Here is a 26,037-nt window from a genome sequence, read left to right as displayed (position 1 = left end):
CAGTAAAAGTACAAATACTACACTGCAAAAGTACTCTGTTACAGTAAAAGTACAAATACTACACTGTTAAAGTACTCTGGTAAAAGTATGTAGTAATACAACAAACTTTACTGCCCAAACGAGCAGGAAAATTTAACATGGAAGTTAATGGACGGAATATTACAGTTAGCAACAGGCTAACTCATAATACAAGCTAATGTAGATTTAGCTGCTAACATTATGTAAACATCGATCAGCTGAGTAGCTAAATGAACCGACTCAGCCTGGGACGCCACGAGCCAAACCTGACAAGAAAACACCTGATAGGCTGCTGTGTTCACTGTTAGACTGGACACTGCCGGTTCAGAGGTTCTGTCGCTGTGTTCACTGTTAGACTGGACACTGCTGGTTCAGAGGTTCTGTTGCTGTGTTCACTGTTAGAAAGGTAAACAACATCCAGGACAGTGATGTGGAGGTTAAAGGCCTCAGATCAGGATCAGTGTTTGTTGTGAACACTCATAAAGAAGAGGAGCTGCAGTCAAACTTTTTTTCTCTGAAACAAACTGATCCACGTCTGATCTGCAGCCAGAACCAGAACGCAGTCTGCCAGCAGAACATTCCTCACAATCCCACTTCCTGAAAAACCTCCAACGCCCCCAAAACCACCAAACCTCCCCCAGCCGGCTCCTCCCTGACTCCCCCCTCAGGTATTCAGCCAGTCCACTGCAGAACAACCAGAGAGGCTGATATCTGAGACGGACCTCACCCAGTCCACAGAGACACACACAGACACACAAAGAGAGACACAAAGAGACACAGAGACACACAAAGAGACACACAAAAAGAGACACAGAGACACACAGAAAGAGACACACAGACACACACAGAGACACACAAAGAGACACAGAGACACACAGACACACACAGACACACAAAGAGACACAGAGACACACACAGAGACACACACAAAGAGACACAGAGACACACACAGACACACAAAGAGACACACAGACACACAAAGAGACACAGAGACACACACAAAGAGACACACAAAGAGACACAGAGACACACAGAGACACACACAAAGAGACACAGAGACACACACAGACACACACAAAGAGACACAGAGACACACAGACACACACACAGAGAATCTCCGTGACGTCCCTGCAGACTGTCTAAAACCTGGACGTAGTCTCCGTGACGTCCCTGCAGACTGTCTAAAACCTGGACTGTCTTTTAAAGAACACAGACTGTCCGTCTCACCTCGACGCTCTCCAGAGATGTTGATCGTCTCAGTTTGGCTCTTCGGACGCCGGGCGGTGACAAGTCCGTAGCTTTGGTTCTGGACGGTGGCGAGTCCTCAGAGTCAGCGGTGTCCGGCTGATTGTCGGGACGGGAGCGACGGCCGTAACGCTTCGTTCCCTTCACAAACTTTGGCTTCACCTCGTCTGGAACAACTGGACAGAGAGACAGACAGACAGACTTCATTCTGTGTTTGCTGTAGCTGTGGTGGAGGAGGTGGAGCACCATGTCTGCAGCTCTGCACCACATCCACCGAGACAGACTGCTAAAGACTAGATGAGTCACGGAGACTACGTCCAGGTTTGTGCATGTTGGGACCTATTTTCAGCAGCGGATTAATCCACATTTGGTGCAGTCCTGAAATACTAGGGGGCACCAAAGCATGACGAGGCTCAGTGATGGTGCTTTACGTGTCTCACCTGGCTCCAGGTAGCTGCTGTCATCCTCTGATGTGCTGAAGTCCAGAGAGCGGGACAGGACGGCCACGAAGCCTTCCTTGAACTCCTCAAAGTTCACCTGAAGGCACAGACGAGGCGTTATGAACAAGCTGTTAGCTCCCTTGTAGGTGTAGGTGTTTAGGTGTAGGTGTGTTGGTGTAGGTGTGGTACCCTGGCGTAGGTGCGCTCTCCCAGCAGGGTGTCCAGCAGCAGTGGCAGGTGAGCGTCCAGGTGTAGTTTTTGGCAGAGCACCGTCAGCTCGTCTCGGTCCAGGAAGCCGGTGGCCGTCGTGTCACAGCTGTCGAATTCCGCCTTTAACTGGGTGACGTAGCGGCTGTGCTCCGCCTTCTCCATCACTCCGCATCACAGTGCAGCACCTGAGGTCAATCACACCTGAGTCAATCAATCAGATTTTATTTTATTCGTATAGCCCAAAGTCACAAAGTACATTTTACAATCTGTCCAGGGAGTGACACCCTCTGCCACAGAGGACAGATCCCTCTCCCAGGACGGACAGACGTCCTCCAGCAGTCTAACCTATGGCAGCATAACTAAGGGATGACCTGAGCCAGCACTAACTATAAGCTCTATCAAAGAGGAAAGTCTTCAGTCTACTCTTAAAGGTGTTGACCGTGTCTGCCTCCTGAACCCAGAATGGTAGTTTGTTCCACAGAAGAGGAGCCTGATAGCTGAAAGCTCTGGCTCCCAATCTACTTTTGGAGACTATAGGAACCACAAGGAACCACAAGGAACCACAAGGAACCCAGCGTCCTGAGAGCGCAGTGTTCTAGAGGGGTAGTAAGGTACGATGAGCTCTTTTAGCTATGATGGTGCCTTGAACCATGAAGAGCTTGTAAGCAGTAAGAGGAAAATTTTAAATCTAGTTCTAGATTTAACAGGGAGCCACATGCAAAGGAAGCCAGAATGGGAGAGATGTGTGAGCTCTGATCTTGGTCCTGTCAGACCACGTGCAGCAGCATTGCTGAATTAACTGGCAAATTCCTATAGAGACTTATTGGAGTACAGCCTGATAAACAAGAGTTTACAATAGGTCCAGCCTTGAAGCTATAACCAATTGGCGTGGTATCTTTTGTTCTGCATCCGCCTGAGAAGACAAATGGCGTCTTGATTTTACGATGTTGACGTAGGTGAAGATGCATGTCCTCGAATTGTTTTTATGTGACGTTAAAAGGACAAATCCGCTGATCAAGGACAACTCCAAGATTCTATACAGTGGAGCTGGAGGCCCGGGTGATCCCATCTAAAGTACTACGTCTCTGACGAAGAGAGTTCTCGGGTGTTGCGGGTCCAATCACAAGAACCAGGGTGATCCGTCTCCCAGCCAGAAGCTTTCAAGCCATCAGGCTCCTCTTCTTGTTCAAACCTTTACGAGTAGACTGACAGTCTGAGGGACACGAACACACTGAAGGACCGTAATACACTTTGAGTCAGTGGCTGGACAGGACACAGAGGACCAGAACTGGAGGACAGACGACCCTTGTACTTTTAGTATTAGGATACCTTTAAATAACACAGTGGTAGTACTACTATAAATACATTTTCCGCTGCAGTGTAAACAATAAGTAAAATGCGTTTACTACTAAGACTCGCTCCTCAGTAAAGTTAACATTTCTCAGACTAGCTCAGTCAAAGTAAAAGTACTTCAGACTAACTTCGATTCAAAGTAAAAGTTACTTCAGACTAGCTCATCAAAGTAAAAGTACTTCAGACTAGCTCAGTAATAAAGTACTTCAGCTACGCTCAGTACAACGTAAAAGTACTTCAGAGCTAGCTCAGTAAAAGTAAAAGTTATCGTAGACTGAGTCAGTAAGTAAAAGTACTTCAGACGACTCAGCAATTCAGCTAGCTCATCAAGTAAAAGTACGTCGGACTAGCTCAGTAAAAAGTAAAAGTACTTCAAGCTTAGCATCAGGTAAAAGTAAAGAGTACTTCAGACTAGCCTCAGTAAAAAATGTACTTCAGACTAGCTCATTCAAGTAAAAGTACATGTCAGACTACGCCGTCAGTTAAGTAAAGATACAACGCAGGTTAGAATCAGAGGTAGCTCGAGTCAAGTAGCCCTTCTAGCCCGTCAAAGTAAAAGTACTCTTCAGACTAGCTAGTTAAAGTACAAGTACTTCCAGACTAGCTCAGTCAAAGTAAAAGTTACTTCAGACTCAGGTCTCAGTTAAAGTAAAACTACTTCAACTACACTTCAGTAAAAAGTACTTCAGACTAGCTCAGTTAAAGTAAAAGTACTTCAGACTAGCTCAGTAAAAGTACTTCAGACTAGCTCAGTTAAAGTAAAAGTACTTCAGACTAGCTCAGTAAAAGTACTTCAGACTAGCTCAGTTAAAGTAAAAGTACTTCAGACTAGCTCAGTAAAAGTACTTCAGACTAGCTCAGTCAAAGTAAAAGTACTTCAGTCTAGCTCAGTAAAAGTAAAAGTACTTCAGTCTAGCTCAGTAAAAGTAAAAGTACTTCAGTCTAGCTCAGTAAAAGTAAAAGTACTTCAAAGGTCCGTTAAAGTACTCATAACGTTTCCTGTGTGTCTCGCGAGCTGATGACGCTTCACCATGGGAACGGAGCCGCGCGAGCCGCGGGAACAAAGAGCCGACAACACCACGAAGAAGGAAGATCAAACAACGCGTCATCTGCCGCCATCACACCGTCAGTCTGCCGGTAACGGCCCGGTAACGGTACCTGAAGCTGACGGTAAAGTTGTGATGAAGTTTCCTCCCGCGGGAGGTCCTCCGGTCTCTCCGGTGTCTCCGGTCCTCTCCGGTGTCTCCGGTCCTCTCCGGTGTCTCCGGTCCTCCTTCACGGCTCCTCCATGAACACGCAGCCCCGCTCAGTCCACCGTTAACCCGCCGACATCACTGAGAATACCGGAGCGGCTGACCGACCGACAACCACCGCGGGAAGCTACCGGTAACATGGACAGACTTCCGGTCAAACCTTTCACAATAAAAGGGGCTCGCTACTGAGCGAGCCGGTACTTCCGGTCATACAGTAAGTACCCTGCACCTGTACACCTGACACCCACCTGCCAACTACTCTACCTGAAGGAGGGGTAATAGATTACTTTACCTAAAGGCAGAGTAATAGATTACCTAAAGGCAGAGTAATAGAATACCGGAAGGCAGAGTAATAGATTACTTTACCTAAAGGCAGAGTAATAGAATACCTGAAGGCAGGGTAATAGATTACTTTAGACAAAGAGTCGACATTATGAGAAAGTTTTCATGATGATGGTGTGAATACAAAGTACTCTGTGTGTACTCAGCTCTTACAGTGAGTACAGAGTAAAGTACTGTGTGTGTGTGTGTACTCAGCTCTTACAGTGAGTACAGGGTAAAGTACTCGGTGTGTTTGGTCCTTCTTCATGTGTCGGGTCATCACAGGGTAAAAATCATTTAATACTTGTTTGAGTTTGTGCTGCAGTGAAACATCTGAGACAAAGTGTGACACCTGACCAGGTAAGGAGATGAACTGTGGAACATGGAAAGTCCTTGAACTCTTCCAGGAGACTTGACCATGCTGTGGGCCCCTGTCCGTCTCCTGACCTCAGGTCAACACCTGGTTATCAGTCACAGCTGTGTCACGACATGTAACCATGACGCTGCTGTTCACTGAAGGTTTCCCCCTCAGCACGCCACTTTATTCTACATACATGAAGTATTTCATCTGTCCTCAAAGTATTCTCAACCCGTCTCTACAAAGAGCTGCCACTCTGCCCGACGGCTTCATACAGACTTCATGTTCAAAACAAAGACATTTAAATTTAATGAACAATGAAAACATTACACAATCAAAATCAACAGAAACATTTCTGCATCACGTTTAATTTGAAGTCAGTGTGAAACATGAAGATATTTTAAAGTGTAAAACAGAATCGAGCATCACAGAGTCACAAACTGATGAAGTCAGTGTTCGTTCTTCTTGAGTCAGAGCTTTGATCAGTGTTCACGTCATTAACACTGATCATCATGTCAGTTTGTTACAGGAAGTTCAGACTATGAATTTATATTTTATATAGTTTTATCTTCCTGTGATGAATGAATAAATTCTGTATATGAATATAATTAGTGCGGACTAAACGTCGGTGTAAACATCTCACTTCTGATTCCCGACCCGGTTCGTCAGTCACGGGACTCGAGCGGCGGCTCGTTGGGCGGCGGGATCTTCACGTCAGATGGTTCGACTCCCCAGATGTCGCGGGCATACTGCAGGATGGTCCGATCGCTGGAGAACTGTCCCGAGGTTAGTTGGTTGGTTGGTTGGTTGGTTAGTTGTTAGTTAGTTGGTTGGTTGGTTGGCTGTTGGTTGGTTGGTTGGTTGGTTGTTGGTTGGTTGGTTGTTTGTTGGTTGGTTGGTTGGCTGTTGGTTGGTTAGTTGTTGGTTATCTGGTTAGTTGTTGGTTGACAGACAAACAATTTTATCAGGAAACAAACTGAACATGACTTCCTCCTCTCGATGGTCAACATGTTCTTTCCTACATTTCCCAGACTCCTCTCTGTCGTATCAAAGCGCACTGACACATCTGTAGCCTCTGTGCGGTGACAGTCCATCAGTCTGATTCTGGATGTTTCAAACCAGCACAGCAGGTCCAGAGAACAGAACAATTTAAACTGGATGAATTAGGAAACATCTGGAGGTTAATTTGGCACCGAATTGATGTCCGGTACCGACCCATGTGACGTCAAACCGTTCGTATGTTTCTGGTTCTGTTTGTCTGCAGAAAATCAAAGAAAACTTAAACCAGCTGTTTTCTCAGCGGAGCTCCGTGCACTCTCTGCCCGGCAGACAGCACGCTGCCCGGGCTGCTGCTCCTACCTTGGGGTCCTTCTCGTAGTAGTACTGCTGGGTGCGGATCCAGCGGCCCACCAGGTGGTCCCGGACGGTGTGCGCCAGGGCGAAGTAGTAGTCCCGGGGAGTCGCCACGTTCCGGTCCTTCACCACAGTGAAGTGAAGGTGTCGGTTGAAGCTCCGCTTGATCTCCGCAACATCTCCGAGCCCCGCAATGCCCCGCACGCTGATCTGCTTCCGCTTCTCCTGGTCGCTCAGAGGCACCGCCATGTTCCCACACCGGGAGAAGAAGCGCGGGGACCGGGCCGAGCGGGGAGGGGAGCCCGCGGGGAGCCAACACACCTGTCTGCAGGTAGAGCCGGAACAGCCCGCGGCCACGCCCACTGGAAACAGCTGGGACGTTCCGGAGGGGCCGGGGCCTGGATGGGCAGGGGGCGGGGTCAGCGGAGGAATGTCGAACAGAGAGCTTAAAGCGCGGGAAGACGTCTCACTCTGACCAATCACAGAGGCTGGCTGTTGATTGGTGTTTCCAGCAGCCAATAAAAACCTTCAGAGTGACTCCTCTCCATCACAAACCATCTTTGACCGTCTGCGTCATGACGTCAGCGTCAGAGCGTCAGCTGCTTCGCTCGTGTTTCCGGGTTTCAGAATAAAACGCCTCTCGTGAGATAAAAAAAAAAACAAACTTCAGTTCGCGGGTTCCTCGTGAGGGCGGAAGTTCTCTGAACGCAGGTGAGGCACAGGTGACGTCCTCGCGCTGTTTCAGCTGTTTCTGGGCGGTAAAATCCGCCGTTTGAGTCCCGAACCTCACAGCTGTTTGTCTGATCCTGCAGCACGTGACGCCGGTCCAGAACCAGCAGAACCAGAACCAGCAGGTAAAGAACCTTTGTGACCCGCTTCGATTCAGACCAGCTGGTCTCACTGGTTCTACTGGTCTGAGACCAGCTGAGTCAGGTCAATGTAACTAAGTACGTTGAAGGTACTTTTACTTTGTACTCCCTGTCAGAGGAAGTACTCCATTACTTTTGACAGCTTTAGTTACTTTAGTCTTGAGTACTTTAACTACATCTTAAAGGTAATACTCTCAAATTGTTACTTCAGTTACTTTTAAATGTAGTACTCTAACGTGTACTCGAGTACTTTCAGTTTGTATTTGTACTTTTACTTTTTCTGCAAGTTTAAACTTTTAATTTAAAACTTTTTGTCAAACATTTAATAAACTGATAAAAAAGTTAAAATATGTAAAAAATATATATTTTATTTTATTTTGAAAGGATTCATTAATTAACTTTATTTTTTACTTTGAAGCAGAAAAAAAAATCATAATAAAAATAAACAAACATGAACTAAAGATGAAAAACAGGCCGGCCCTTTAAATGATCAATATCTGTGTAAACGGGTCCAGTCTGGCCCGGTCTGTCATGTGACTCTGGTTCTGGTTCCATCAGAATGTCGACCACGTCTCAGAAGCACCGAGACTTCGTCGGGGAGCCGATGGGAGACAAACCGGTGACGGCGCTGTCGGGCATCGGCGAGATTCTGGGGAAGAAGCTGGAACAGCAAGGCTTCGACAAGGTGCAGAGAACGTAGAGAGAACGTACAGAGAACATAGAGAGAACGTAGAGAGAACATAGAGAGAACATAGAGAGAACGTACAGAGAACATAGAGAGAACATAGAGAGAACGTACAGAGAACATAGAGAGAACATAGAGAGAACGTACAGAGAACATAGAGAGAACGTACAGAGAACATAGAGAGAACATAGAAAGAACATAGAGAGAACGTACAGAGAACATAGAGAGAACGTACAGAGAACATAGAGAGAACATAGAGAGAACATACAGAGAACATAGAGAGAACATAGAGAGAACGTACAGAGAACATAGAGAGAACATAGAGAGAACGTACAGAGAACATAGAGAGAACATAGAGAGAACGTACAGAGAACATAGAGAGAACATAGAGAGAACATACAGAGAACATAGAGAGAACATAGAGAGAACATACAGAGAACATAGAGAGAACATAGAGAGAACATAGAGAGAACATACAGAGAACATAGAGAGAACATAGAGAGAACATAGAGAGAATGTACAGAGAACATAGAGAGAACATAGAAAGAACATAGAGAGAACGTACAGAGAACATAGAGAGAACGTACAGAGAACATACAGAGAACATAGAGAGAACACACAGAGAACGCACAGAGAACATAGAGAGAACATACAGAGAACGCACAGAGAACGCACAGGGAACGTACAGAGAACATGGAGAGAACATGGAGAGAACATAGAGAGAACGTACAGAGAACATACAGAGAACATAGAGAGAACATAGAGAGGACGTACAGAGAACCTACAGAGAACGTACAGAGAACATAGAGAGAACGTACAGAGAACATAGAGAGAACGTACAGAGAACGTAGAGAGAACGCACAGAGAACATAGAGAGAACATAGAGAGAACGTATAGAGAACATACAGAGAACATACAGAGAACGCACAGAGAACATAGAGAGAACGTACAGAGAACACACAGAGAACATAGAGAGAACGTACAGAGAACATATAGAGAACGTACAGAGAACGTACAGAGAACGTATAGAGAACATATAGAGAACGCACAGAGAACGCAGAGAGAACGCACAGAGAACGTAGAGAGAACGCGCAGAGAACGTACAGAGAACGCGCAGAGAACGTATAGAGAACATAGAGAGAACGTATAGAGAACGTACAGAGAACATAGAGAGAACGCACAGAGAACATACAGAGAACATAGAGAGAACGCACAGAGAACGCACAGAGAACATAGAGAGAACGTACAGAGAACATATAGAGAACGCACAGAGAACATATAGAGAACGTACAGAGAACGTACAGAGAACGCACAGAGAACGTATAGAGAACGTATAGAGAACATACAGAGAACGCACAGAGAACATAGAGAGAACGTAGAGAGAATGTACAGAGAACATATAGAGAACATATAGAGAACGCACAGAGAATGCAGAGAGAACGTGCAGAGAACGTATAGAGAACGTATAGAGAACGTATAGAGAACGTATAGAGAACGTATAGAGAACATAGAGAGAACGTATAGAGAACATAGAGAGAATGTACAGAGAACGTATAGAGAACGCGCAGAGAACGCGCAGAGAACATAGAGAGAACGCACACAGAACATTTTATAAAGTGAAATGTACGTTTTTATGTTCTTCACGTGTTGTTTTAAATTTTTTTTATGTTCTTCACGTGTTGTTTTTACGTTTTTATGTTCTTCACATGTTGTTTTTACGTTCTTCACATGTTCTCCAGGCGTATGTGGTCCTCGGTCAGTTCCTGTTGTTGAGGAAAGACTCTGAGATGTTCACCGAGTGGCTGAAAGACGCCAGCGGCGCAAACTCCCGCCAGGCCGGCTCATGTGCTCAGTGCTTGAGGGAGTGGTGCGATGCCTTCCTCTGAGACCCCGCCTCTTCACATGAGACCCCGCCTCTTCACACGAGACCCCGCCTCTTCCTGTTCATCTCTGCTGTTGTTTCCAGGTGAATCTTTGGCCTACTTCCTGTTGGACGGTTGTGATGTCACAGTGTCCCGACAGGTCTTAGTTCACCTGTTTTCATCAGCTCGGTTCATTGGACGACGTTTACGGAAATAAAAGCTTTGTGTCTGAACGATTTGTCAGTTTCACTTCTTTCAGTTCAAACACACCAAACCAGACATGTTAGCTCCACGTTAGCTCCACATTAGCAGGCATGTTAGCTCCACATTAGCTGCATGTTAACTGCATGTTAGCTCCACGTTAGCTGCATGTTAGCTGCATGTTAGCTCCATGTTAGCTGCATGTTAACTGCATGTTAGCTCCACGTTAGCTGCATGTTAGCTCCACGGTAGCTCCATGTTAGCTGCACGTTAGCTCCACGGTAGCTCCATGTTAGCTGCACGTTAGCTCCACGGTAGCTGCATGTTAGCTCCACGTTAGCTGCATGTTAGCTCCATGTTAGCTGCATGTTAGCGCCACGTTAGCTGCATGTTAGCTCCACGGTAGCTCCATGTTAGCTGCATGTTAGCTCCACAGTAGCTCCATGTTAGCTGCATGTTAGCTCCACGGTAGCTGCATGTTAGCTCCACGTTAGCAGGCATGTTAGCTCCACATTAGCAGGCATGTTAACTCCACGTTAGCAGGCATGTTAGCTCCATGGTAGCTCCACATTAGCAGGCATGTTAGCTCCTTGTTAGCTCCACGTTAGCCGGCATGTTAGCTGCATGTTAGCTCCACGTTAGCTGCATGTTAGCTCCACGGTAGCTGCACGTTAGCTGCATGTTAGCTGCGTTAAATATTTAACAAACAAAATAAATACAACAAACTATTTGTATTAATTTCAGATATTAATAAAGACAAACTACAAAGTGTGAACATGAAAATAAAGTTTATTATTCCTCCTGTAGTAATTTGAATATTTAGAGTTTATTAATTAATATTAAAGTTGTTGATATTTAAATTTGGCTCTTCAGCTTTTCAAACATTCGTTTATTGCAGAAAAGTGTAAAAAGTTCCTTCAGAGTAGAAAAACAATCAGAGCCGCTGTCGATAGAAAAGTTCAACGCGTGAGGTCGTTCAGACGCTCGTCAGTCCTGAACGTACCACTGCAGCTGAATACATTAAATATGACATCATCAGCACCTTTCATGGCGAGTCAGAAGATCTGACGGGTTGAAGGTACCGAGGAGGATCAGAACCACGACGGCCTGAAGTCTGGACCGGTCTGAACAGAACCGATCAGAAACATTGTCGACGATTTTTGGCACAAACAGTTTGAAACATTCAACATAAACTAAAAAAATAAACAACCTTTAGACCCTGATAACTAAACAGTCCACCTTAAGAACCAATTAATAACTAAACAGTCCACCTTAAGAACCCGTCCACCGTTAATAAAAACACAGAAGAAGAAATTAGTTCTCTGAACGTTTGTTGTAGGTTCTCTGAGCGTTTCCATGAGGTCACTATGAAGCAAAGTGCAGTTTGTGAGGAACCAATGGAGCGTATGATTGGACGGTCAGATGAAACCTGACACCTGCTGACGAGCGTCTGCTATTGGCTGGTTTACAGTACCTTTAATGTTCAGTGATGTCAGAGGAGACTGAGCAGAACGTTAGCTTTATGTTAGCTCCACGTTAGCTTCATGTTAGCTCCACGTTAGCTCCACGTTAGCTACATGTTAGCTCCACGTTAGCTTCATGTTAGCTCCACGTTAGCTCCACGTTAGCTTCATGTTAGCTCCACGTTAGCTCCACGTTAGCTACATGTTAGCTTCATGTTAGCTCCACGTTAGCTACATGTTAACTTTATGATAGCTACATGTTAGCTACACGTTAGCTTCATGTTAACTACATGTTAACTTCATGATAGCTTCATGATAGCTACATGTTAGCTTCATGTTAGCTCCACGTTAGCTACATGTTAGCTTCATGATAGCTACATGTTAGCTTCATGTTAGCTACACGTTAGCTTCATGTTAGCTTCATAATAGCTTCATGTTAACTACATGTTAACTTCATGATAGCTACATGTTAGCTTCATGTTAGCTACATGTTAGCTTCATTATAGCTTCATGTTAGCTTTATGATAGCTACATGTTAGCTTCATTATAGCTTCATGTTAGCTTTATGATAGCTACATGTTAACTTCATGTTAGCTACATGTTAACTTCATGTTAGCTACATGTTAGATTCATGTTAGCTACATGTTAGCTTCATGATAGCTACATGTTAGCTCCATGTTAGCTTCACGCTAGTTTCATGATAGCTACATGTTAGCTTCACATTAGCTTCATGTTAGCAGTATGTTAGCTTCATGATAGCTACACATTAGCAGCACATTAGCTTCAATGCTCAGACGATGTGTTCAGGTCCACTGTGACATCACCAGGGACCAGCCAAATAGGTGTCAGGCTCCACTGAGGTCTGGTCTGGTCTGGTCTGGGTCCGGGTCTGGTCGGGTCTGGGTCCAGGTGAGGTCTGAACATTCAGGATGTGTGTGTTGAGGTTTTTCACAATAAAAGCATCAGTGTCTCTTCAGGGACTCGATGTAATGAAACGTGGCTCCCAGAGCCCAGCTCGTCTCTACGTTGTGGATCGTCCTTGCCAGCTGTAACACAAACAGGACTGGATCAGAACCAGGTCACACAAACCCGGAGGTCTAAAGACTGGTCCTGGTCCAGACTCACCTTGAACTGTTTGTCTGGGGGGAAGCCGAGCTCCTGCAGCAGGACTGAGATGTAGACCAGGTCCAGACAGAGGAACGGACTCTGAGGAGGACTGACGGACAGACTGCTACAGACTGCAACCAGACCACAGACAGAACCAGGTTTATGGATCAGAACCCCTCTCTGAGACTGCCTGTATTTTAAAGGTGTAGTTCCAGGTGTTGTCCACCAGGTGGAGTCGTCTCACCTCGTTTAGCTGCCTCCATGTAATAAGACATCCGGATGGTTCCTCCACTCTTCTCCTCTGAAACCAACAGAACCCGGATCAGAACCAACAAGTACCTGACAGCTTCAGGGCCCAGGTCCTGGCCTCACATGAACTCTGGATCTGGTCTCGCTTCACATAAAATAACTTTTACTGAGCAACAACACGTTTAGCCTGGTACCGATAGCTCCCAGGTCCACGGCCCGGTCGTAGTAGTAGGAGAAGGCGTAGAACTCCATGTCAGCGGCCTCGGACACCTTCTCCACCTGCCTGTACAGAACCTTCTCCACTTTGCTGCGGCACGCCTCATAAACCGGCTCCCCTGAAACACACACACGGCTCAAAGGTTCCTACCTGCTCCTGCTGCATCATGGGTAAAAAACACTGGTCACGGTCAAATAGTAAAAAAAACAAAAACCTCCTGAGTCATGAACACCTTTGATGAGGACAGGTGTGAAGGACAGGTGATGAGGACAGGTGTGAAGGACAGGTGATGAGGACAGGTGTGAAGGAGAGGAGATGAGGACAGATGTGAAGGAGAGGAGATGAGGACAGATGTGAAGGAGAGGACATGAGGACAGATGTGAAGGAGAGGTGATGAGGACAGATGTGAAGGAGAGGAGATGAGGACAGATGTGAAGGAGAGGTGATGAGGACAGATGTGAAGGAGAGGCGATGAGGACAGATGTGAAGGAGAGGAGATGAGGACAGATGTGAAGGAGAGGAGATGAGGACAGATGTGAAGGAGAGGAGATGAGGACAGACGTGAAGGAGAGGAGATGAGGACAGATGTGAAGGAGAGGTGATGAGGACAGATGTGAAGGAGAGGACATGAGGACCGGTGAAGGAGCGGAGATGGGACAGATGTGAGGAGAGTGACGAGGACAGATGTGAAGGAGATGAGATGAGGACAGATGTGAGAGAGGTGATGGGACAGATGTGAGGAGAGGATAGGACAGATGTGAAGGCGAGGGAGTGAGGACAGATGGAAGGAGAGGAGATAAGGACGATGTGAAGGAGAGGACATGAGGACAGATGTGAAGAGAGGAATGAGGACGTGTGAAGGAGAGGACATGAGGACGATGTAGATGAGGACGAGTGATGAGGACAGATGTGAAGGAGAGGACATGAGGACAGATGTGAAGGAGAGGAGATGAGGACAGGTGTGAAGGAGAGGACATGAGGACAGATTGTGATGAGGAGAGGAGATGAGGACAGATGTGAAGGAGAGGTGACGAGTGACAGATGTGAAGGAGAGGTAGATGCGGAGTGATAGGAGTCGACTACGTCATGAAGCGACGGTGAATGTTGTTGACGTGATCTGTGGAAAACTACAAAGTCCAGAGATGGAACGACAACAACGCCCTCTTGATCCTTCCTGGATCCTCCCCCGCTCTGACGTGTTGTTTGAATGCAGGAAATGTCAAACTGTGGACATCATCAGTCAGGTTCAGTAATAATGCTGGATGGCCCAGTTCAAACGGAGATAAAAGGAAGCCGTGAAAGCTCTTTCATCATGACGACACGTGACTCAGTGACCTGCAGCTCACCTGCTTTCTGACCCCTCACAGTGTAAACAACGTCAGCATGCTCCACCTGCCGAGTACTCTGACCAGGCACGGACGACCAGCTCAGTGCTGCCCCCCTACTGAACACACACACACACACACACAACATCAGACACACACAGACGCACACACACAGACACACACACACACAGAGACACACAACCACCACACACACACACACACACACAGACACACACAGACACACACACAGACACACACAGACAGACAGACACACAGACACACAGACACACACAGAGACACACACACAGACACACACACACACACACAGACACACACACAGACACACACACACACACAGGCACACACACAGACAGACAGACAGACACACACACACAGACACAGACACAGACAGACACACACAGACAGACACACACAGACACACAGACACACACAGAGACACACACACAGACACAGACACAGACAGACACACACAGACACACAGACACACACAGACACACACAGAGACACACACACACACACACAGACACACACAGAGACACACACACACACACACAGACACAGACACACAGACAGAATTAATCAGCTGTTATTAAAAGATGACTTATTTATCTGGGAGGACTGGGTGATAACAGGAAGAGGAGGAGCTGAGAACAGGAAGTTGACACAGTGACAGTACGTACGTGGTGACGCATCGACGCCTCCTAACACGGCGAGTCGAGCCGACATCAGACCCAGACCAAGATAACTGTCAACAGGAAGTCAGACAGGAAGTCAGACAGGAGTCAGCTGATCAATCAATGAGCCAATCAGGTGTATGTGTGTACCTGTGAGTGTACACCGTGTGTGTGTTGTTAAACATCTGGAAGGACCTGATGAAGTCGATGGGCGACGTCTGGATGGTTTTCTACAGAGAGACAGTTAGCATCCACAGTTAGCATCCACATGAAGAAAGGGGGGAGTAGGGAGGGAGGCTCAAGATGTGGTGCGTGTCCCCAATCAAAGACACGGACACACTTCCACAAATACTGTTCTATACTTTATATATGTCAGTGAGGATGGAATACACATGATGTTAACAGCTGATTAATGTTATTATATACTGCCCCCATCAGGTGATGACAGGAGAAACACTGTTACTGAGCGTTAGTGAGCGTTAGTGAACGTTAGTGAACGTTAGCGAACGTTACTGAACGTTAGTGAGTGTTAGTGAAAGTTACTGAACGTTAGTGAGCGTTAGTGAAAGTTACTGAACGTTAGTGAGTGTTAGTGAGCGTTAGTGAAAGTTACTGAACATTAGTGAGCGTTAGTGAACGTTAGTGAGCGTTAGTGAAAGTTAGTGAGCGTTAGTGAGTGTTAGTGAGCATTAGTGAAAGTTACTGAACGTTAGTGAGCGTTACTGAGTGTTAGTGAGCGTTAGTGAACATTAGTGAACGTTACTGAACGTCAGTGAGTGTTAGTGAAAGTTACTGAACGTCAGTGAGTGTTAGTGAAAGTTACTGAACATTAGTGAGCGTTAGTGAACGTTAGTGAGTGTTAGTGAGTGTTAGTGAGCGTTAGTGAACGTTACTGAGTGTTAGTGAGCGTTAGTGAGTGTTAGTGAGCGTTAGTGAAAGTTACTGAACATTAGTGAGTGTTAGTGAACGTTACTGAGTGTTAGTGAGTGTTAGTGAGCGTTAGTGAGCGTACTGAGTGTTAGTGAGTGTTAGTGAGTGTTAGTGAGTGTTAGTGAGCGTTAGCGAAAGTTACTGAACATTAGTGAGTGTTAGTGAGCGCTAGTGAACGTTACTGAGTGTTAGTGAGCGTTAGTGAAAGTTACTGAACATTAGTGAGCGTTAGTGAGCGTTAGTGAGGGTTAGTGAAAGTTACTGAACATTAGTGAGTGTTAGTGAGCGTTAGTGAGCGCTAGTGAACGTTACTGAGCGTTAGTGAGCGTTAGTGAAAGTTACTGAACGTCAGTGAATGTTTGTGAGCGTTAGTGAAAGTTACTGAATGTTAGTGAGCGTTAGTGAAAGTTACTGAACATTAGTGAGTGTTTGTGAGCGTTAGTGAGCGTTAGTGAAAGTTACTGAACGTTAGTGAGCGTTAGTGAAAGTTACTGAACATTAGTGAGTGTTTGTGAGCGTTAGTGAAAGTTACTGAACATTAGTGAGTGTTAGTGAGCGTTAGTGAAAGTTACTGAACGTTAGTGAATGTTTGTGAGCGTTAGTGAAAGTTAATGAACGTTAGTAAAAGTTACTGAACGTTAGTGAGTGTTAGTGAGCCTTAGTGAAAGTTACTGAACGTTAGTGAGCGTTAGTGAAAGTTACTGAACATTAGTGAGTGTTAGTGAGCGTTAGTGAAAGGTACTCAACGTTAGTGAATGTTTGTGAGCGTTAATGAAAGTTACTGAACGTTAGTGAGGGTTAGTGAAAGTTACTGAACATTAGTGAGTGTTAATGAGCGTTAGTGAAAGTTACTGAACGTTAGTGAATGTTTGTGAGCGTTAGTGAAAGTTACTGAACGTTAGTGAGTGTTAGTGAGCGTTAGTGAAAGTTACTGAACGTTAGTGAGCGTTAGTGAACGTTAGTGAGTGTTAGTGAGCGTTAGTGAAAGTTACTGAACGTTAGTGAGCGTTAGTGAGTGTTAGTGAGTGTTAGTGAAAGTTACTGAATGTTAGTGAGCGTTAGTGAACGTTAGTGAGTGTTAGTGAGCGTTAGTGAAAGTTACTGAACGTTAGTGAGCGTTATTGAGTGTTAGTGAGCGTTAGTGAAAGTTACTGAACGTTAGTGAACGTTAGTGAGTGTTAGTGAGCGTTAGTGAAAGTTACTGAACGTTAGTGAGCGTTAGTGAGCGTTACTGAACGTTAGTGAGTGTTAGTGAGCGTTAGTGAAAGTTACTGAACGTTAGTGAGCGTTAGTGAAAGTTACTGAACATTAGTGAGTGTTAGTGAGCGTTAATGAGTGTTGGTGAATGTTAATGAACCTTAGTGAGTATTTGTAAACATTAGTGAACGTTGGTGAACGTCTGAACATTAGTGAACGTTAACTGTAGAATGAAAAGTAACTGATGACGTCATCAAAACGAAACTTAACAGCGCGCTGTAAAGACACAGGAAAACTGACGACTCCTTATATGGGCTTTCTAACAAAAAGACGTCTGCTCTGATTGGTGGATTCTTCAATCCTTCATGTTCCGTCTGACCTACATAAATAATAACTACTTCCTCCTCCCCTCCTCTCCTCTCTCTCCTCCTCCTCCTCTCCTCTCTCCCTCCTCTCCCCTCCTCTCCCCTCCTCCTCCTCATGTGTTTGGATTAACATGTACAGATTAAATCTTGTGATGCCACTAACAGAGAGAGAGAGTGTCAGTGTGTTGTGCATGTGGCTCGCCCTCACCTCGTCTTGAGGGCTGAAGGTGATCTGAGTCGAGCCTCCGCCCAAATCCAACATGCCGACTGTGTCAGCGCTGTGGAGGTCACCTGACACAGAGAGAGAGGTCAGACGGACGGTTTGATCCAATCACAGCTCATCACAGTCCTCAGGTGAAACATTAAACTCACCTATGAGGAAGTTCACCGTGATCCACGCAGAGATACCTGCACCACAAACAGGAAGTTATACAGTGGACGCCATGTCGGCCATGTTAACGTTAGCTTCATGCTCACCAATGTTTTCGCTATGGTTTGTTAAATGAGTTCAGTATGTAACCTGATTCATGATGCTAACTGATGTATCACCCAGCTCTGGTTCTGGCACGACACCAGCTCCGCTCCCTGTCTTCCAGGCTAACAAACTGAGCTAACAGCAGCTAATAGCAGCTAACAGCAGGTAATAGCAGCTAATAACAGCTAATAGCAGGTAATAGCAGGTAATACCAGCTAATAGCAGCTAATAGCAGGTAATAGCAGCTAATAACAGCTAATAGCAGCTAATATCAGGTAATAGCAGCTAATAACAGGTAATAGCAGCTAAAAGCAGCTAATAGCAGCTAATAGCAGCTAATAACAGGTAATAGCAGCTAATAGCAGGTAATAGCAGCTAATAGCAGTTAATAACAGTTAATAGCAGCTAATAGCAGGTAATAGCAGCTAATAGCAGCTAATAGCAGCTAATAACAGGTAATAGCAGCTGACAGATACATGCCGCGTCATGTAGCTTCATGTAGCTAACGTTATTGCTGCTAACGTATGATGGATGGATGCTTCAGCTGTGACCTCACTCAGGATGGACTCTTGATGACATCACAGCTGGATGCATTAGAGCCTTTTAGCGGTGACCTCTGACCTCGCGGTGATTACGGGCTCCTCGTATCAAACAAAACAAACACGTCCGGAGAGACTCGGCTCCACTCAGAGAGCAGCATTAACAATAAGTCGCTCCATCAGGACGGGTGGAGGGCCGCCTCCATAACGAGGCCGATGGAGGAATGTGTCCATTAGAAGAGATAAGAAGTTAATTCAGTAATCATCCAAAGACATTTATGGACGAGTAACGAGCTGATCCGCTCACAGCAAGGAGAAAAAATCTGAGAGGCGAGGGGGAGGTGATCTGCCTCAAGATTAACAGGACATTATCCCACATAGACATAAATGTATATACGTATATACGACTTTAAAAGGATTAGCATGACGGGAGGCATCCAAACAGACCAGAGGTATATAACCACAGAAGAATAAGGTTCACTGAGGTATATAACCACAGAAGAAGAAGGTTCACTGAGGTGTATAACCACAGAAGAAGAAGGTTCACTGAGGTGTATAACCACAGAAGAAGATGTTGTTGATGTTAGCAGTGATTTCTGAGCTAACTTTAGCTCGTGTTGCCTTGTGTCATGCCAGAACCGGAGCTGGGTTAGCAGGCAATGTAACCAGGCTCAGCAGCCTCGAAGAGGGAGCAGAGAGGACGTCCTACCTTCATCAGTGCCGTCCATGATGGACACGCTGTCATCTCTGGATAAAAACGGGGACTCCAGAAACAGCGCCCTCACCTGGGCACAAAGGAAAGGGTTAGAACTGACCCAGACTCGACCCTTCAGGATCAGGTCTTCATGTTGTCTCACCTTGTCCAGTAAATGTTTGGCTTTCTCTCCAGGCAGCAGGCGGAGGCCGGCCGTGGCCTTCAGGACCACAGGGGTGGCGTTCCACATGGACATGGGCACGCTGGACTTAGCCACCTCCAGGAGCGCCACGATCCCCACTGAACACTGAACACACCACGGGAGAGGGTCAGCTGATACATGCTAACATGCTAGCGTCCATGAGCTGTTATCAGATGACACCCACAGGAAGTGATGTCACACTGAACCATATCAACATGTGTGATTTTGATTCAGACTTGAGGGTTCAGTGTTTTGGGGATTTAGTGCCCTCTAGTGATGAAGTGTGGATTGCACCCCCCTTGCCTCACCCTCAACAGAGGAAGTACAGTGAAAACACAGCGGACACCTTATTTTCAGCTAATTAGACACAGAGTTAAAAACATTAGTGTGACACATGGGACCTTTAAAGAGTCAAAAAACAGAAGAGCGCTGGTCAATGATGTCACACTGTACTGTCGTACCTTCTCTGGGTCATCAGCGTACGCAGACAGTCCAGGTTTGATGGCTTTGAACGTCTCGTGGGCCAGTTTGGGAGCTTCTGCAGGAAACAAACATAAATATAACACATATGTAACATGAATATAACATATATACACACACACACTGAGGTAACGGGAGCCAATCAGAGCAGCAGCTGGTTCAGTGTTGTTTTAATTGGACCTGCTGTGTCTCGGCTGACTCTGGACCAGTGCCGACATTAATCTGTCATTAAGCTCTTAACGACCTCACGGCCTGTTTAACTAACGGTGCTGCCATTAGTCCGGTTAGCCGCCATGCTAACAAAAGGAGCCAAAACAGCACTCAGCCTGATTTAGCTTAGCGGCTAAATGCGATAACGAAGGCATTTGGCCGAGCACTGAGTCCGAAACCTCCGATATACTCTGATGAGTTAGTCTGTTTAAAGACTGACAGCTGAAAGCTAATTAATCATCAACATGAAGCGATGAACGAATTCTAAAGCATCATTTATCCACAGGCCAGAAACATCAGCATACCTCAACGTCCTAAAACGTCAGTCCCAGCATTCAGGTGAACTTTCAATAAACGACAACAAAAAAACCTAAAACTCTCATTTCTGATCGAGGGAAACGCTTCAAGACTGTGACCCAACAGACTTCAGACTTCATGATGAAACATTGATCAGCAGTAGGGATGTAACGATAAACTCAACTCACGACTTGATGCAGTTCGCGATTTTTTGTTCACGATACGATTTTCTCACAATTCTTTTTATTTGTAGGAAAAAAATCTGAGGTGCTTTCTTTCCAGAAACTCTCAAACAGTTTGTTCTCTTATAAAAAGTTAAACTTACATCTAAAACAACAAACACAGATATCTGCGTTCTTTAGAAACACTCAGTAAACTGCTGTGATGTGCAGGTTTCCTCTCGAGGCGGCGTAACGTTACTTTGCTTCTCACTGTGGCTGATCTGCCGCTGCATGTTACTCGTGTTGCCACTGCATGTTGCTCGTGTTGCCACTGCATGTTGCTCGTGTTGCCGCTGCATGTTGCTCGTGTTGCCGCTGCATGTTGCTCGTGTTGCCGCTACATGTTACTCGTGTTGCCGCTGCATGTTGCTCGTGTTGCCGCTACATGTTACTCATGTTGCCGCTGCATGTTGCTCGTGTTGCCGCTGCATGTTGCTTGTGTTGCTCGTGTTGCCGCTGCATGTTGCTCGTGTTGCCGCTGCATGTTGCTCGTGTTGCCGCTACATGTTACTCGTGTTGCCACTGCATGTTGCTCGTGTTGCCGCTGCATGTTGCTCGTGTTGCCGCTGCATGTTGCTCGTGTTGCCGCTGCATGTTGCTCATGTTGCAGCTGCATGTTGCTCGTGTTGCCGCTGCATGTTGCTTGTGTTGCTCGTGTTGCCGCTGCATGTTGCTCGTGTTGCCTCTATATGTTGCCGCTGCATGTTGCTCGTGTTGCCTCTATATGTTGCCGCTGTATGTTGCTTGTGTTGCCGCTGCATGTTGCTCGTGTTGCCTCTATATGTTGCAGTCTCTCTATGTTTCCATGCTGTTCTGGTTCAGTCTGTTTCTCACGGTTGTATTTGTGAACATATTGAATCTAAAATACTCCACGCAGCTGATTTCAAGCTGCTCGCTGCGTCCTCTGTTTCTTCCCTCGCTCTGTCTCCGTACCTACGTAGTGACGTGAGTCACGTGACTTGACGTCTGACGCTGAACCAATGAATCACCGAGCAGTGACTTTTTTAAGATAACGTAAGAAAAACAACATATCCTGCTTCTCTCGCATTTGCCAAGAATCACGACTCATTTTTCTGTCGACCGGTGAGTCGTCACATCTGTACCGATGTTTAATCGTGTCACGATGCATCGTTACATCCCCAGTCAGTGGTGAAGCCGAACGACCGGACTGAACCGGTCCGATGACTTTGTTCAGATGTGTCATGCTGCTGTGACGCCGTGTGACCCGCTCAGGGCCAGAGGTCAGAGGTCGACATTAGCGTGTACCTCTGTCCTCGGTCTGGAACTTGAAGACGTGGACTCTGGTCCCCGTGCTGCCAGCGTCGAACATGATGCCGTACTGGAAGCTCTGCACGGCGGCAGGTGGAGGTGATGCCGGTGGGTGGGGTGGAGGTAGTTTGAAGGCCTGAGGCTTGGTGGTGTTGAAGTGACGTTTGACAAACATCAGGTAGGCGAGCAGACAGCTCACGAAGAGGAAGACTCCAACCAGCTTTGGTCTCTTCATCACCTCATTCTGTGCAGCTACGACCTGACAGAGGAAACAGGAAGGAGAGAGACTGTCACAGAGCTGTGATGTCACAGAGCTGTGATGTCACCGAGCTGTGATGTCACAGAGCTGTGATGTCAGAGCTGTGATGTCACAGAGCTGTGATGTCACCGAGCTGTGATGTCAGAGCTGTGATGTCTCAGAGCTGTGATGTCTCAGAGCTGTGATGTCTCAGAGCTGTGATGTCACAGAGCTGTGATGTCAGAGCTGTGATGTCAGAGCTGTGATGTCACAGAGCTGTGATGTCAGAGCTGTGATGTCACAGAGCTGTGATGTCAGAGCTGTGATGTCAGAGCTGTGATGTCACAGAGCTGTGATGTCAGAGCTGTGATGTCACAGAGCTGTGATGTCAGAGCTGTGATGTCAGAGCTGTGATGTCACAGAGCTGTGATGTCAGAGCTGTGATGTCACAGAGCTGTGATGTCAGAGCTGTGATGTCAGAGCTGTGATGTCACAGAGCTGTGATGTCACAGAGCTGTGATGTCACAGAGCTGTGATGTCAGAGCTGTGATGTCAGAGCTGTGATGTCACAGAGCTGTGATGTCAGAGCTGTGATGTCACAGAGCTGTGATGTCAGAGCTGTGATGTCAGAGCTGTGATGTCACAGAGCTGTGATGTCAGAGCTGTGATGTCACAGAGCTGTGATGTCAGAGCTGTGATGTCAGAGCTGTGATGTCACAGAGCTGTGATGTCAGAGCTGTGATGTCACAGAGCTGTGATGTCAGAGCTGTGATGTCAGAGCTGTGATGTCACAGAGCTGTGATGTCACAGAGCTCTCCTCGTGGTTACCATGGTTACTTGATGATCATTGTTTCTAACACCTCTCTGACTCTGTCAGCTGTTCAATGATCAGAGAAACACGATCATTCGTCATTAATTATTCATCATTAATCATTCGTCATTAATTATTTATCATTAATCATTCGTCATTAATTATTCATCATTAATCATTCGTCATTAACATTAATGATGACGCTGATCAGCTGTTCGTGACCTCATCTGGTGTTTTTAGCTCAGGTTAGCATTAGCAGCATGCTAACAGCAGCTTTTCTTACAGAACAAACCGGAAACACGTCACTTTACGTACCGAACTGAACCGAGCCCGTGAGCAGCTCCGTTAAAACCAAATGTGGGTCACTCTGCTCTTCATCCTCTGGAGCCGAACCGAACCGAACCGAACCACCGCTACGACTGTCAACACGGCGCAGCGTGATGACGTCAAAGGGGACGGACGTGGTAACGTGGCCGAAAACACGACACAAAGACACGTGCGTGCGCGTGAGTGCGCGCGTGTCAGTGAGAGTGCGTGTGAGAGTGTGTGCGTGTGTGTGTGCGCGTGTGTGTGTGCACACTAACTAAACGTGTACAGCACTTCTGCGATGACGTCAGACCTCTAACGTGTCAGTTCATTTTCAATGGACAGACGTCACGCAGACGCTGCGCATGCGTTGTTGCGCGGACGCTACGTGACGGGTGAACCACGCCCCCAACACGTGACATGAAGCCCAGCTGACTGAGGTCAGTCCATGAGCTGCAGACACACAACCGCGTTTACCAGCTGCTTCAGGACTAGAACCAGAACCAGTCCTGCAGTCTGTAGGGGTCCTGCAGTCTGTAGGAGTCCTGCAGTCTGTAGTGGGTCCTGCAGTCTGTAGGGGGTCCTGCAGTCTGTAGTGGTCCTGCAGTCTGTAGGAGGTTTTCCCACCTCTAAGTGTGTGAGCAGCTGGTGTGAATTCATTACCTCATTAACCTGCAGCAGCCAATCAGACGCTGCGGTGTGTGTGAGGAGGGAGAGGCAGCGTGAAGGCAACATACTGTCACCACAGAGGGACCACGAGAGACCATGAGGGACCATGAGGGACCACGAGAGATCATGAGGGACCACGAGGGACCATGAGGGACCACGAGGGACCACGAGAGACCATGAGGGACCACGAGGGACCACGAGAGACCACGAGGGACCACGAGGGACCACGAGGGACCATGAGGACCACGAGAGACCACGAGGGACCACGAGAGACCACGAGGGACCACGAGGGACCACGAGAGACCATGAGGACCACGAGAGACCATGAGGACCACGAGGGACCACGAGAGACCATGAGGACCACAAGAGACCATGAGGACCACGAGAGACCATGAGGACCACGAGGGACCATGAGGGACCATGAGGGACCATGAGGCCTCCACTTGTTGAGTCTCAGATCAGTTTTTAGACTGTTAATCTTGATCTGAGACTCTTTTTATTTTGAAATGACATAAAAAGAATAAAAACTCATCAAATGTGATTTTTTAGGAGCTGCAGGTCATGTGACTCTAACAGCTGTGACATCATCAAACGCTTCATTACCCCTATTGTTTGGTGACACCCTCCAACAGACCGGACAGCCTGCTCCACCCGCTCCACCCGCTGTGACCTCTGACCTTTTCCTCCTCTCCAGGTCAGTCTGTCTCAGAAAGTGTTTGGATCCTCTCATCTTTAGAACTCTTTAGCTGGGGTTCAAACCTGTTACCACCTCCTCCTCCTCCTCCACCTCCTCCTCCACCTCACCCTGAGCCTTCATCATCATCGTTGTGTTCCATATATGTGCTTTAATCTGTAAGCCTCTAATAGCTGTTTATCAGTTAATGGACGTTAATGGCTCTGTAATCTTGGCTCTTTATTTCATCACTCTGATGGTCGACACAACAAAAGCAGAGCTGAGTGAATCCTAATCGTCCCACAGATTTACAGAGCAACCACCAATAACATCCACCACGACCAATGACGTCCACCACGACCAATAACATCCATCACGACCAATAACATCCACCACGACCAATGACGTCCACCATGACCAATGACGTCCACCACGACCAATGACGTCCACCACGACCAATGACGTCCACCATAACCATGTCACGTGACAATAAATGTGTAAATATATGTCAAAGTTTTTTCCTTTGACAGCAAAATAATAAAAACTACCTATAAACAAACTGTTCATTAAAGTTATTCATTATTTCATTAAAACATGTGGAAAATATGAGCCAGTAAAAATACATCATAGTAAAATGAAATGAAAAATTAAAGGTAATTACTGTGATTCGGGTCCAACAGCATACTGTGATAGTAATGTGTTCATGTTACTGTAAAAATACAGTACATTACTATGACTATATCATATTCTCATTTCACATTAAAACACTGTATTTATACTGTAACTTAAAAAATTAAATATATAGTTTTCTAATCAAATCAAATCAAATCAGATTTTATTTGTACAGCCCAAAGTCACAAAGTCCATTTTCCTCTGAGGCTTTACAATCTGTACAGGGAGTGACACCCTCTGTCCTTAGACCCTCGGTCTAGGACAGTAAAAATGTGTAATAATGTATGGATTCATATTCATCCATATTACTGCAAAATATATTTTAAATATATATTAGTGAATTTACTGCGATTATTAGACAGTAATTTACTGTGAAAGTCAAACGAAAAGTTTAATTAGTGAATTAAATGTAACATGTAAACAGCCTGTGTGATTCTTCTTTTATTTTGGTGACTGACAGTTTTATATTTTTATTAAACTGATGAAATAAACAACATGATGCATGTGGAGGAATAATAAAGAAGTGAAATAAACAGACTGTAAATGGTGTTAAAGCTGAAACAGA

The 26,037-nt window shown here is 46.1% G+C and overlaps 4 protein-coding genes across 5 annotated transcripts in view; 1 reads left to right on the top strand and 3 right to left on the bottom strand.

Annotated features, from left to right (window-relative positions):
• ninl (ninein-like) overlaps positions 1 to 4,733 on the bottom strand; it is an 18,198-nt gene extending 13,465 nt beyond the window's left edge. For both annotated transcript variants that reach the window (XM_027275490.1, XM_027275491.1), the window contains exons 1-4: positions 4,425 to 4,733; positions 1,893 to 2,098; positions 1,704 to 1,800; positions 1,246 to 1,439 (exon numbers count right to left, since the gene is read on the bottom strand). In XM_027275490.1, coding sequence (XP_027131291.1) covers positions 1,246 to 1,439; positions 1,704 to 1,800; positions 1,893 to 2,075 — 474 coding nt within the window. In that variant the 5' untranslated portion in view covers positions 2,076 to 2,098; positions 4,425 to 4,733. The remainder of the gene's footprint in view (positions 1 to 1,245; positions 1,440 to 1,703; positions 1,801 to 1,892; positions 2,099 to 4,424) is intronic.
• An 815-nt stretch (positions 4,734 to 5,548) lies between these two features.
• On the bottom strand, positions 5,549 to 6,978 carry pygb (phosphorylase, glycogen; brain). Its single transcript, XM_019276740.2, has 2 exons — positions 6,558 to 6,978; positions 5,549 to 6,456 (listed from the first exon to the last, which is right to left on the bottom strand). The coding sequence occupies exons 1-2, from the start codon at positions 6,798 to 6,800 to the stop codon at positions 6,424 to 6,426; spliced, it is 276 nt and encodes a 91-aa protein (XP_019132285.1). The 5' UTR covers positions 6,801 to 6,978; the 3' UTR covers positions 5,549 to 6,423.
• Positions 6,979 to 7,169: 191 nt separating this feature from the next.
• On the top strand, positions 7,170 to 10,200 carry LOC104936919 (barrier-to-autointegration factor). Its single transcript, XM_010753014.3, has 4 exons — positions 7,170 to 7,262; positions 7,364 to 7,405; positions 7,979 to 8,105; positions 9,845 to 10,200. The coding sequence occupies exons 3-4, from the start codon at positions 7,980 to 7,982 to the stop codon at positions 9,989 to 9,991; spliced, it is 273 nt and encodes a 90-aa protein (XP_010751316.1). The 5' UTR covers positions 7,170 to 7,262; positions 7,364 to 7,405; position 7,979; the 3' UTR covers positions 9,992 to 10,200.
• Positions 10,201 to 10,937: 737 nt separating this feature from the next.
• entpd6 (ectonucleoside triphosphate diphosphohydrolase 6) lies at positions 10,938 to 23,614 on the bottom strand. Its single transcript, XM_027275517.1, has 14 exons — positions 23,468 to 23,614; positions 22,101 to 22,362; positions 20,088 to 20,164; positions 19,588 to 19,731; positions 19,440 to 19,515; positions 18,089 to 18,124; positions 17,925 to 18,007; positions 15,375 to 15,454; positions 15,227 to 15,295; positions 14,551 to 14,645; positions 13,182 to 13,322; positions 12,983 to 13,039; positions 12,757 to 12,869; positions 10,938 to 12,677 (listed from the first exon to the last, which is right to left on the bottom strand). Exons 2-14 carry the CDS (start codon positions 22,336 to 22,338, stop codon positions 12,594 to 12,596), a joined length of 1,293 nt encoding a protein of 430 aa, XP_027131318.1. The 5' UTR covers positions 22,339 to 22,362; positions 23,468 to 23,614; the 3' UTR covers positions 10,938 to 12,593.
• Between the last annotated feature and the right edge of the window lie 2,423 nt (positions 23,615 to 26,037).

This window comes from Larimichthys crocea, unplaced genomic scaffold (genome assembly GCF_000972845.2).
Source record: "Larimichthys crocea isolate SSNF unplaced genomic scaffold, L_crocea_2.0 scaffold143, whole genome shotgun sequence".
Classification (NCBI taxonomy): domain Eukaryota; kingdom Metazoa; phylum Chordata; class Actinopteri; family Sciaenidae; genus Larimichthys; species Larimichthys crocea.
This window is presented reverse-complemented; position numbering and strand designations above follow the sequence as displayed.

What these genes read in the sequence shown, in the direction of transcription:
- pygb (XM_019276740.2), bottom strand. Translation starts at nt 6,800, where the DNA reads ATGGCGGTGCCTCTGAGCGACCAGGAGAAGCGGAAGCAGATCAGCGTG. An exon ending in ACTACGAGAAGGACCCCAAG is followed by an intron (nt 6,457 to 6,557) that starts GTAGGAGCAGCA and finishes GATTTTCTGCAG; the next exon opens with ACAAACAGAACCAGAAACAT.
- LOC104936919 (XM_010753014.3), top strand. Translation starts at nt 7,980, where the DNA reads ATGTCGACCACGTCTCAGAAGCACCGAGACTTCGTCGGGGAGCCGATG. An exon ending in AACAGCAAGGCTTCGACAAG is followed by an intron (nt 8,106 to 9,844) that starts GTGCAGAGAACG and finishes CATGTTCTCCAG; the next exon opens with GCGTATGTGGTCCTCGGTCA.
- entpd6 (XM_027275517.1), bottom strand. Translation starts at nt 22,338, where the DNA reads ATGAAGAGACCAAAGCTGGTTGGAGTCTTCCTCTTCGTGAGCTGTCTG. An exon ending in CCTTCAGCCCTCAAGACGAG is followed by an intron (nt 15,455 to 17,924) that starts GTGAGGGCGAGC and finishes GTCTCTCTGTAG; the next exon opens with AAAACCATCCAGACGTCGCC. An exon ending in CACACGGTGTACACTCACAG is followed by an intron (nt 15,296 to 15,374) that starts GTACACACATAC and finishes TCCTGTTGACAG; the next exon opens with TTATCTTGGTCTGGGTCTGA.